Genomic DNA, 11,817 nt, shown 5'->3' with positions numbered 1-11,817 from the left:
ATTAAACCGTATTGTCTTTGAGTTTTGAAAGTGTTAATATCTTCCGTTTTCTTTTTCAGCTTCTGGGCCTGGAAATTTCTTTTTCCAGTTTGGCTAAAAACAAAATCCCTAAACCTCAGACATACCTGATCTGCTTATTTTAACCTTGAATACGGACATACGTAGACTCCTTTCTTCATCATGTCTCACTGTACTTAGAGCAGTTTCATTTTTCTCGGTTGGAGACCTCTGTTTTGTGTGCTTTTGTGTGTGAAGAGGAAACCAGCTCGGGGAGGGGAAGGCTTGTGAATTTTGTTTTACTGTTAACTTTATTAAAAAAAAAAAAAAAAAAAAAATAAAGCTTTGAATCTTTTGGTCCCTCCACGCTGGCCCGTACTTTCAGACTGTTCCTGCTCCTCAGCAGAGAGGATTTCCCTGAAGTCCTCCCGGAATCTCAACTTGTAAGAGGGTGAAGTAATTCCTTATTTTGTTTTGGTTGGCTCCCAAGTGCAGCATGGCAGCATGTTTCGGGTTTGTAGTAACTTGTAAGTTATCTTAATCTTCTGAAAATATTGCCAAGATTCAATCAGGTTCATACAATCACAGTTTAATTGCCAGCTGTCTCTTTTTTTTTTTTTTTTTTCTTTCTTATTTTCCTTTTTTTTTGCCATGGTTCTGCCAGAACGGTACACTTGGGCATTAACTTAAATGATCATGTGTGGGCTTAACGATTTTGTATTGGATTTAAAAGAGCAGCTTATAATTCCCTGTGATGCAGCTAGAATTAAGGGCTTTGTGTTTCCACTCCAAGAATTGTCCTGTTTGAGGGAATATTGAATTTGCTCTGGGCTGAATTTCTTCATGGTACTTTTTTTTTTTTTTTTTTTTAATTAATCCACTTGAACATTTAATGTTTGTGCTGAAACTTGATTTTTGTTGAGCCTGATGTTTGATTTCATGTGAACTGATCCATAACGCGGACGAGCTCTTGCTAGCTCTGAATAAATGCAAAGTAATATTCAGGTTAATAATGGAAAACGGTGACTGTGTGCGTGCAGCAGTGTGCTCTCATCATGTTTACAGGAACTGTACAAATACGTTAAACCTGTCGAGTAGTTTTCAACTAGCAGTAGTTTACTAGTCCAAAGAAGCAAGCAAATGCACAGTCGAACTCGGAACTGACAGTCTCTCCCTTGCTTCTCTTGCACGAGGCCAGGACGAGTGCTGGAGGGATGAGCTTAAAGCCTGGAGCCGCGTGCAGCTGCGCCGTCTCGAATTGAAAAATGGATTTGGCTTGGTGGTGCTGCCAGTTACCGTGAACGCTGGTTTAGTTGTCACCGTAAATGTAGTGTTACAGCAAGCTCTCAGCTGCGAGAGGACTCTGCCTCCAGAATCCTTCCCTTTTTTTTTTTTTTTTTTTTTTTTCCCTAGAGAGTGAAGAATCGTTTTGTCCAGGTGCTTTGTTCACGTTAAATGCTCTCTGTGAAACGGTTCTGGAGCGCAGCGCGTGGCATTGCCTGGCAGAGCTTCGGGCAGTCGTGCTCGGCCGTGGGGTTTGAGGGAAGGATGTGCTGGCACCGGGCAGCGCCAGCGAGAAGGGCAGAGTCTCGGCAGCGTTGCCGTATCTGGAGTGTTCTGAACTTGACCCGCGGTAGCGTAGCGACCTTTGGAGGGGCCGAATGTTGCTTGGCTGAGAAAACGGGTGTTCACCCAAATCCATGCAAGACTCTTTCCTAGAGAAACCTGACGCTAACTTTTCTAGACTATCCGATTTATCTTCTTACTGCAGAACAAAAACCGCAATGAATTCCTTGCACGGAATGATTACTTTGAATGCTGACATCTTTGTCTTCCTTCCTTTTGAGGGCTGTACTCGTCCTGCTCAGTGGGACAGAGTCGCTAGGCTGCAATGCAAGTTAACTTCATTTCCAACACTTGCAATAGTGTCGTGGTGCTGCTGCCGCCGCCGGGTCCTACAGTCCCGTGGTTGTGTTTTGTCAGAAGTTTTGACAATCTGCTTCCATAGAGGGAAGATTTCAGGGCTTACATCCCAGTACTGCAGAATAAAGGAAGAATTTTATAACTCGTTCGAAAGTCAGCTTTTAAAATGAGCCAATGTTGAGTAATATCTCCAGAGATAGACTCCAGCGTTTATTCTGACTTCCTTTGCCCCGGTGTAACGCGATGGACTCACCCGGGTTGCACTGAATGCAAAAGAAGGTCCTAGAATCTTTCAGACTCTGCAAGGGCGAATACCTGGGGAATTGAAATACTGGTCTATGCATATCGATACTTCTCCAGTTCTCATGGCACTGGTAAATCAGAGTTTACAGGGCTTGGCTTAGTGTGGCTTTCTGGATTCATAACGTCGTGTCCTGTGTGTGTTGATATTACTGTACAGTTTGGACTTTTCTCAGTCTTGTATCAGCGTGCAGAGACGCGTCCTGCATTTGTCTGTGGGTTTTATGATTATTTCCCCCTCCGCCCCGTTAAGTACAACAGGCTTCCTTCTCTCCAAGCTTTGAGTGAGACCATTCCTTGGACGGCAGAAGTGGAATGGCCTCTCTTCTGAGAGAATACACGTATACAGCAGATATTTATAAAACTGTACATGAATGCATGATTTGATGTAGTTAAATATTAATATGGTGAGTGCCAAGACTTTTCTAAGGAGCGTTTATTACGGGATTCAAAGCGAAGGTGAACACGCGTTCCCTTGTGCGCGGAGCGCTGGGGTTTGAGCGGCGTTTGGGGGCTCTCCCCTTACCTCAGGGCAGCAGCAGCGGCGCCTGGAGGTGGAGGTGCGGTGGCATCGTAACCTCCGCCGTGTCCTGGCATGGCTTGGAGACACGGGACTCTGTTCCCTTCAGAAAAACCTGCTTAGATGTGCGTTGCTTGAAACGTTGCCTTTCACACCTGGTAGTTGCCGAACATCCTTCGCGGGTTGGGTTTTGTACATAGCCACGGGGAACCTTAGCGCCATTTTTCTAGCTGCTACCGCTCTGCAGACCTCCCCGGCGTCCTTCGGCTCGGCAGGAGCTACTGGCTGTAGGAATTTGCCACCGAGATAAAGGAATAAATACCTGCAAGTGATTTGATGCCTGTGCTTTCTCTAGAACGATAAAGAGCCGATGAAGGCGATAGGAGGCGGTTGCTGTCGGTGGTACCCTTGAAGCACAAGCGCGGTGGGATACGCGTGCCGCCAGCCTTATTTAGAAGCGCGCTGTTCCCTTTGGGGTGACTGTAGGCCACCACGTGAGCTTGGCAGCTGGAAGAAGCCGGTGGTTAAGCCCTTCCTTTTAATGAGGCGAGTTCTCTTTCTGGGAGTCAGCCTCTGTAATTATCGAAAGGTTTATTTTTTGGCGTAACAGCAAGAGCCTTAATACTTAACCCTGCAGCGTACCTAAACGTGCCCCCAGCCCGTTCCACGGCAGAATCCCTTGTGCCCGGATCTGCCCGGCGAACAGCCCAAAATACAGACGCTGGAGGGGAACTGTTGGTACTGTGAGAGCTCCTGCCGATGGGAAGTACCCAGTGGTAGCAGAGACCGGGCTGGTGTGTAAGGGAGGGATCTTTTCATGGGCGTGACGGGAGTGGTTGCTGTTGAGCAGCTCGATAACTGACGGGGTAGCTGTCGGCTTCCTCCATGGAAGTTGTAAACTACAGGAAAAATTGTGTGTGTGTGTGTGTGCGTGGGGAGCGGCGTGGCTCTCGGCAGACCGAGCGTGTGAAGTGAAGCTCCGTTGTGGTGACTCTAGAGCGTTTACAAGGAGATAAGGACTTGTTTGACTCTTACGCTTCCCCTCTGATGGGGTTTTTTTTGCCTAACCATGATACTTGTGGTGTCTGAGCTGCTGTAGGGATAGGTTCAAATTAAAATGGAAGCAGTTTCATGCTTTAAAAATGAAAACATGCATCAGTAACATTAGCGCGTGGGAGATCCTTGCATGTACGATGGTCTGGCCTCCAGACCACAAAGCCTGGTGTGGTTGGTTTTTGTTCTTGTGTGGATTTACTTTACAAATCTGATGCTGTGTCAGCTCCACCTTTTGTGGGGGAGTCTTGGGAATCCTTTCCGGATACACTGAACCTGGACTTGAAATGGGCTGTAAAGACCGTTACGATGCTTCTGGCTGCCCACTTTGATGGGCTCTTCGTTGTTTGGGCTACACATGCTACGTAGGAAAGTACGTGGTGTCGTTTGTGAACTTGGAAGCGTTGCTGTAAAGCTGGATCCTTAGTGCTAAAGGCTTCTGACTGTTTTGTAAATACATTTGTGCAATTGGGAAGAAAAAAAAAAAAAAGAGAAACAAAAAGAAAAAGCGTAGGGACGACAGTATTGTTACCCAGGGAATATTGCGAGTCCCTCGGCTTTCAGTATCTGACAGGGATACCGAGTGAAAGCTGCTGTGCTGTTGTTTCGTTTCCGATACGGAAACTGGCTCAGCTCCTGCGCCCACCCGCGAGCGCTGGTCTCCGAGCTGGCTGCGTGCCGGGGGGGCCGCGCTCGGCCGAATCGCTCTTCAACCGATCGAATGACCAAAGCATTTGGACCACACAGTGGTTTGCTCTCCTTTCAAAATCACTTCCTCAGTTTCAAGAATAACTAAAGATATTCGCTTATCTTCAGGCGGATGGTTTTCATCCCGTTTAAATTTGTGCCTTGTACCTTCCCCTCCCCTTTCTTAGGGAGAAAGGACAGCTCGTGTGTTGCACCGACCCGAGTTTCTCCGTGCTCTCGGGCCGTTGCAGTAGTGCTGTAGCTACGGCTGCAAGGCGGCAGAGTGGATCGCAGCAGTTCTGCGACCCTCCGTTCTCCCGGGGGCCGCTCGCACGCGGCCGTGCTCTATTTATTCCGGAGATGTCCCCATTGCCCCCGCTTACCAGGGCAGCAGGACCTGTGCTTGGCTTGGAAAGACGATGCGTAATGCTTTGGCCTTCCGCAACGCGCCCTGGCTTTCCCCGCTCCTGCAGGGTCAGGGACAGGATTCTCCCTTCTGCTTTGAGTAGTGCTAGGCAAGTTTTCACTCTACCATAGATCGGACCTCGGAAGGAAAGCGCTGGTGTGAAGTAGTGCGGCTCGGCGGGGGTGATAGGGAGGGGCCGCAGCCTGTCGGGAGAGCCGGGGTGCTGCCTCCGGCCAGGCGTGCAGCTTGGCTGCAGCTCTGGCGTAGCCAATCTGACGTCGATGACCCCATCTTCCTCCATCTTCCTCCCTGCTTTCACCGCACGGCTCGTGCTTCAGGAGGGAAAGATCGCGTGAAGCGATGGCGGAGGGGGTCGAGTGCGAAACAGCAACCCGAGCACCTTCATTGCATGCGAATCTGCTTTGTTGTAACGACATTAAGGAGTAGTCAAGGCAAACCCAGGCGCCGATGTGAAGCCAACTTGGAGAGGACGCTTAGACCCTGCGCTGCAGTATTTATCTGAATCCGAAATTCTGAATGTTTACCTCAGTGTAAATACCTTAACCTTTCCGGTGGGAGGAAAGGCACGTTGCATGGAGCAATCCCTATCCCCGTCGCTTTGCCAAACACGTCATCCTCTCCAAGACGGGCTTCACGTCGGTACGAACACTGTCCCTCTTTGGACCCTTACCTTTCTAGGATGTGAACGGTAAAAATGTGAATATTTGTTGTTTACTTCATTAGGCATAATTCATAATGATGTGTTTATATGAAGAATATCACAGACTGAAGCAAAACCATATGCAATTGGTTTACTTTATTATAAACTGTATATGATGTACAAACTAATAAAAACTTAAATGACGACAGTCTGTCTCACTGTTGTTCTTGAACAGGCAAATAAACGAGAGATTCCAGCCGTGCTGGAGGTGAGCTGGAGCTTCGGGTTGTTCCCAGGGCGCTGGGGGGAGAGGGGGTCGGGGCACTCCTGCCCTCCCCCGGGAGCTGTCCTGGGCAGGCGCTGGTGAATGTGTTTAAAGTTTTGATGGAACCAACGCGGGTGAGATTTCTGTAAGAGAGGCCCGAGCTGAGTATCGGGCACTGCAGAAGATCAGGGGTTTCCCCTGCTGAAGGGAAGGGAGGGCTACAGGCACTAAGGGGGCGTAGAGATATAAATTTTTTTATGTTATAATGAGAATTTATTGTCACCCGTCTTTCTGAAACAGTGGGAAGTGGTTTGCTTCCCTGGTAAACGTGCAGCGTGTTTTACCAGCTGAGCCCCAGAGCACCCCGCGCTTTTGTTCGAAGCATTCGGAGGAGGAACGCTTCTTGCAGGGGCAGCGCCGGGCGTCCCAGGCAACGCTTTCGGTCCGCACCCAGCTCCGGGTAAGCGGCGCCCACACGACAGCTCCATTACAGCTCCCAGCCCAGCACACGCTTGTCAGACACAGTAAGTATTTACATTATTAATACGGGGTTAACTTCACTACGCGGTTCACCAGAGCCATAGCAGGAGTTTAAACGTGTCCTGACCTCCATCCGTTAGTTGAGCTTTGTGTTACAGTACAGTAGTGACCTCGTATCCACTGACCAGCCCGCAGACGGTCTGGCCAAGAGCAAAAAAAACCTAAGTTTCCATAAAACAGACTTAATTAACAGAAATGCTTGGTCATTAACTTTTTTTTTCCCCAGCCAACGGTTTAGGTTTGAGCAGACTTTTAAGTTACGCAGTTACGATACCTCCACTTACTTCCTAAATTATGATGTTACTGCCACCCTAACTCTTAAACATTCAGGTGCATTAGCGAGAAGTAGTAAAATCTTGCATGAAGTACGGTTCCATACTTCAGACATGATTTTAGTTGCTACAAAGTAAGATGGAAAAGATGCTAGTTCATCTCTTCCACTCCCTGCCGAGGCAGGATTGTTCCCTATGGGACAAGGACGCTGGAGGGTGCGTGGTCCAGCCCACGCTGCCCTGTGAAGCGAAGTGGCCGGAGCCAGGCGGCAGGAACTGAACGCCTCTCCTGGTATTTCACTCTTTTCCCTCTCTGTGATCTTATTTAATTTTTTTTTTTTTTTAAGTCCATGATAGCTCTTGCAGGCATCATCTGGCAGCGTGCTTCCCTTCTGTCCGCCCGCCAGCACCTCTCTTCCCTGCAACGAAGGAAGCGTTCACATGCAAACAGTGAAGGTGGATGGGGGTAGAGCAGGGCTGGCCGGCCCCGGGGCTGCAGGACCGACCTCTGACCGCGGCTGTTGCGTACCCCGCTGCACGTTCTCCTCAGATGGGTAAACTACGAGTAATGGCCACGCTGGACAGAAACGATCGCCACTTGGGTCTGGCTGGTTTTTACCCAGTAATTCAGCTCCCAGAAGGACTGAGGTCAGTCCCTCGGGTGTGGGAGAAGGGGAGAGGCAGCACCCAGTTCCCTTTGCTCGGCTTCAGACCAGGTTTCGGCCTGCCACTGCTCATGGTACTGACATGTAAAGACCTAACGATTGTGGTTCATGGGGGAGTTACAACAGGCTATAGGAGATCTTCCTCTGAGGAAGAAAACAAGCAGAACACCACAGCTGGGTCTCCCCAAAACTCTTCCTTTAAGATACACTCGGCAGCGCTTCAGTTATTGCCAGCGGTTACACAACGGCTTTCCCTGGTCAGTTGAGAGTTGCTTGTTTTCTCCCTGGTTCCAAGGCCAATGAACTCCCCCGAGAGGCTTCACGCTGGGGTTGGCACAAGGGCTTACTTTAGTAAAGGTAGAATTATTTCTCTTTACACTCTTAAAGGTTACAGGAGTTACTTGCCTTTTAAAAACAACCGACCAGCCTACCCTGCCCACGCTCCTAGATGATGGTGCAGGAACTGAAAGCAGAGCCCCGTTTGTTGGTGCTCTGCGTTGGCACAAGTTTTCCTTTTCCATAGTACCCTGAGAATATCGCCTTCACATGGATCTTTTTAGAAAGGATGAGCATCCACATACCGTTATCAAAATACAGCAGCTTCCCTCCTCCAATTTCCCCCACTTCATCCCCTTTGTTCCCTGCCTTTTCCAGTTTCACAAACTCCAGCAGATCCAGCCCGGTCTGGACTGCTTCGATGCCGTTGGCGCAGCCGAGGGTGATGTGAGCCCGGCTGCCTTTCGGGAGGTTGTCGGTGGGCAGGATCTTATCGGCGTCCCCAGGCCACAGCAGCAGCTGCTGTTCGCTCAGGTCCACGCGCGCGCCAACAGTTTTTGTTGTGATGAACAGAGCAGAAACGGACAGGGTGAAGCCTTTGCCGTAGGAAGCCTTCACAGCCTGGGGGAAGAGGGAGACAAGTCCGGAACACAGCTGTAACCGCCTGCAGCCAGGCAGGGTTTACAGCAGCGTGGTTGGCTTTATTGCCCACGGGACGCCGAGGTCTCGGCTGATCACGGTAGCTCTCGCTTGGACATGCTTTAAACACCGGGTCCAAGGGGAAGATCACGGCCCGAAGCTCCTGCTCCATGAATTCAGAGCTGGTTACATCTTTTTCCCTTCCCAAATTCCCGTATTTAACTTGGGCTCAGCTCTTTTGGAATAATTGTAGCTGAAGTGCAAACACCTCTGTTTATCATCATTCAGATCAAGCTATCGGAGGTGATGCTGGGGGCGGGGGGGGATGGGGCAGGAGGGTTTTGTTTGGAAACGTAATGGGAAACAGTCACCACCGCTCCCACAGTTACGCCTTCCCTATTGCGCAGACCACGTGGACGCACTCGCTGTCCCTTCAGCTCCCCCCTCGGCTCCAAGCGAAGCCGCATCCCCTGCCCACCCCGAGCAGCTTGGGGATCCCCTGCTGGGAAGGGGGAGGGAGACGGGGCTCCTGGGGAGGCATCGGCACCCGGTACTCACCTCTTGCTGTGCATATTCCTCGGCTCCTGCTGCTTTTCCGAACTCGGTGTATTTTGTGGTGCAGTGTAAGACCCCGGGCGGCCTCTTAACAAAGTAGCTGGTGAGGTCTATTTTTATTTTGGGATCTTCAATAGCGGACGCAACTGCAAATACAGGCAAACAGTATTACTGTCAAAAAATGATCCCCCTGCTGTCACCCCATGAGGCTAAGGCCCATCTCCGCTTTCTTCACCAACCCGTCCTTCACGTTTCACCTTTCTCACTGCTGAAAAGGACTATTGGGCAAGTTAAAACTCCTCCTTCCACCTAGGCTAACAGTGGATGGAACCAGAGAACAGCAGCTTCCGCGCAGCATCGTGACTTGTCTGAGCCTCAATGTACGAAACCCTCAGGGGACCGGGACCGCTGGGTCCTTCCCTTTTCTCTCTGACTCATCGCAGCGAACAGGGGATGCCCAGCCACGCCGCTGCTGCCTGCACCCAGCTCCCTACGCCATCGCAGCTAAATAAGGCTCCTTAGGAAAAGCTGTTTCATTTATTTTTACTTAAAATGGCACCTTGGCCAGCTACGGGCGACAGGTTAGTACCTTTGAACAGCTTCTCTCGGTGCCAACTTTAACTAGAACTTCACTTTAGAAGCCAACCAAACTCATTCCATTTGCTGAGTGTTAACATTTCATCAACAGGGTAAGAACTGGGTAAGCTACGTCTATACATACAGTATTTACTCTCCTTTTTGAAGGCTTTGAGACTTCCAAGCTCATCTAAGAAGGCCTGGCCAGCCTTCCTCAGGATCTCTGAACTTCTTTTGCTCAAAAACCACCCAAAATACATGGGTAGGAATTCCTTCTCCAAGCTCGGCTTCATCTTCTTCAGCTCTTCCACTGACAGTTTCCATTGATTCTTCTCCTTCAGCTGCGAGCAATCCATTCGCCACTGGGTTTTGGGCTCAGCAAAGATGACTTTGTACCGGTATTTGTCAGCAATGTCAAAGAGTTGGTCCAGTCGTTCCCTCTCATGGTGGGTGTCATCCAAAACGATAACGCTGATATCTCGTTTGCAATAGTCAACTAGATCCTCGTCCACCTTTGAATACTCTTCGGGAATGGTGCTTCTTATTGACGGTGTAATTTTATAGCTATCGACAGAGATGACCTTGCAGGCATCTTTATACCGATCTTGAATAGCCTGGGCAAGAGTGGACTTCCCACTGCCGGGCAGGCCTCTTAAAATAAAAAAGGTTTTAGATTCCTTGACCGTGGAGATGGTATCTTCGTCATCAAGGAAAGGGAACTGCAAGCTTTCGGGTCTTTCTTTTGCTGATTGAGTAGACATTTTTCTAAATATTTTCGGCAGGAATGTGTGACTCTTCTTTGAGAAGCCTCTGTTCTGAAATGCAAGAAGAAAATATTTTGCAGGCTCACAACCCCAAGAGGCCACATGTTCCCACTGCACAAGCACAGGACCTTGAGAGCCTCGGCGGGGGGGAGGAGGGCGCAGGGAACACCTCCATCCCCACGTCCCCCACCCTCAGCTGCCCTGCTTGGCTTAAACCACCCCTCACGGCTACCCCGGCACCGTCTGTCCGACCTGAGGAGCTGAAGGTGCGGCTCCGGCTCTGGCCTCGCGGTCCTGCCTGACCAGGAAGGGGAAGTTTCACCCGTCACGTGGCAGCAGCCTCACAGGCCCCACGCGCTGCCACGGAGCTGCAGCCCGGGCAGAGCGCATCGAGCGTCAGGTTTATTTATTTCTGAACGCTTGCCATCAATGCTTGTGGCCCTTCGCTCGCGAGGCTGCAGCGGGCTGCGGGGAGCTCCGCCTGAAGTGGGAAGCAAGAAGTCCCAGCAGCGTGTGGCAGCTGCTTCCAACCTCATTGCTTCATCTGAATAATAAAAAAAAAAACCACCCAGGCTGCAAAGGGATTTAATTCTGTTCAGGGCTCCTCCATCCCCGCAGAAAAGGCTGTGTCCGAGTGCAGTCTGCGCGGACGCTGTTCCTCCCAGGAAGAGCTGCCCTTTCTTCACGCTACGCTGAAGATCAGCGCCCCAAACACCTCCGAGGGGGGAACCTGGGCTCCTCTTGTGATGAAGAGCAACTGAAATAGCGTCTGGTAAAGACACCCCCGCCCTCCCCGCAGCTGCTGAGCTGAACACGAAAGCGAAAGCAGCCCTGGGAGCGCCCGAGGAACCTCGTTTGGCAGCAGCAAGAGCCGGGGAAAAGCGCTGCTGGGGAGCTGGCGCTCCCTCCCTCCTGCCAGCAGCTCTGGTAACTGGAATCCCTGATTAATTCCCAGCAGGGCCTGGGAAAACACGGGACTGGAAGGAAACGAGGGATTTCTCCACCTGTGAGTTCTCAAATAGCATCAACGAGGCAGCAGCTGCTGGTTTTTGGGTCGATATGGGGACTCTCCACCTTCCCCACCCCATCGTCCTCGCCCGGCCCGTGCCCAGCCCCACTCTCCAGCCAAACACGATGCCAGCAGCCACGGGAGCGATGCTGAGGGAGTAAGTTTTGCCTTTGACACAAACCCTGAGGGGTTTTTTCGTACTACTACAGCTTTCCTGTTTGCGGGCTGAAGCCATTGTTTTTAAAAAAAAAAAAAAAAAAAATCTGTTCAGTTGATTAAGGTTTCTATCCCTTATTCCAGAATTTGGAGGAGGGTTTTGATTCCAAAGCACCGTGGGATCAGGACCAGTGGATGTGTTCGGCAGGGAGCTACTGCGGAACACGGCAGGGGTACGGTGAGCGCCGAGCAAGGCGGGGGTACGGTGAGCCTGATCCCGAAACCGGTGCAGAGTTCCTCCTGTGGCAACAAATGGCCCTCCGGGAAGAGCGAGGGCCCGTGTGGCTCTCCTGGGACCCCGACGTTGGCTTCCCCATGGATTTGGGGCTCCCAAGTCATGGTACAAGAGGAAGCAGACGGCGTCTCCCCCTCGCAGGGTCCCGTTTGCCTGAGCAGAGCCGGGCCCGTGGGCCGAGCGCGGGCTGGGGCAGCCCCAGTTATTTTGCTGAAGGCAGCTGCTGGGGCTCGCCGGGGCCCGGGGCGCTTTTCAAAG

General features: G+C 50.8%; 2 protein-coding genes across 3 annotated transcripts in view; one reads left to right on the top strand and one right to left on the bottom strand.

Moving 5' to 3' along the window:
• The window catches only part of DNAJC7 (DnaJ heat shock protein family (Hsp40) member C7), a 22,143-nt gene extending 17,098 nt beyond the window's left edge, over positions 1–5,045 (top strand). The window contains 1 exon segment of the mRNA XM_009644549.2: positions 60–5,045. Coding sequence (XP_009642844.2) covers positions 60–97 — 38 coding nt within the window. The 3' untranslated portion in view covers positions 98–5,045.
• A 21-nt stretch (positions 5,046–5,066) lies between these two features.
• Positions 5,067–10,409, bottom strand: LOC104131388 (2',3'-cyclic nucleotide 3' phosphodiesterase). Of its 2 annotated transcripts, none has more exons than XM_035900115.1 (4): positions 10,352–10,409; positions 9,481–10,150; positions 8,763–8,905; positions 5,067–8,186 (listed from the first exon to the last, which is right to left on the bottom strand). In XM_035900115.1, the coding sequence occupies exons 2-4, from the start codon at positions 10,094–10,096 to the stop codon at positions 7,734–7,736; spliced, it is 1,212 nt and encodes a 403-aa protein (XP_035756008.1). In that variant the 5' UTR covers positions 10,097–10,150; positions 10,352–10,409; the 3' UTR covers positions 5,067–7,733. The 2 variants fall into 2 exon arrangements, with proteins under 2 accessions (XP_035756008.1, XP_009642843.1); XM_009644548.2 differs by having other exon boundaries at positions 9,481–10,145; positions 10,352–10,392.
• Positions 10,410–11,817: the final 1,408 nt, after the last annotated feature.

Source organism: Egretta garzetta, unplaced genomic scaffold (genome assembly GCF_000687185.1).
Source record: "Egretta garzetta isolate BGI_Z169 unplaced genomic scaffold, ASM68718v1 scaffold728, whole genome shotgun sequence".
Classification (NCBI taxonomy): domain Eukaryota; kingdom Metazoa; phylum Chordata; class Aves; order Pelecaniformes; family Ardeidae; genus Egretta; species Egretta garzetta.
This window is presented reverse-complemented; position numbering and strand designations above follow the sequence as displayed.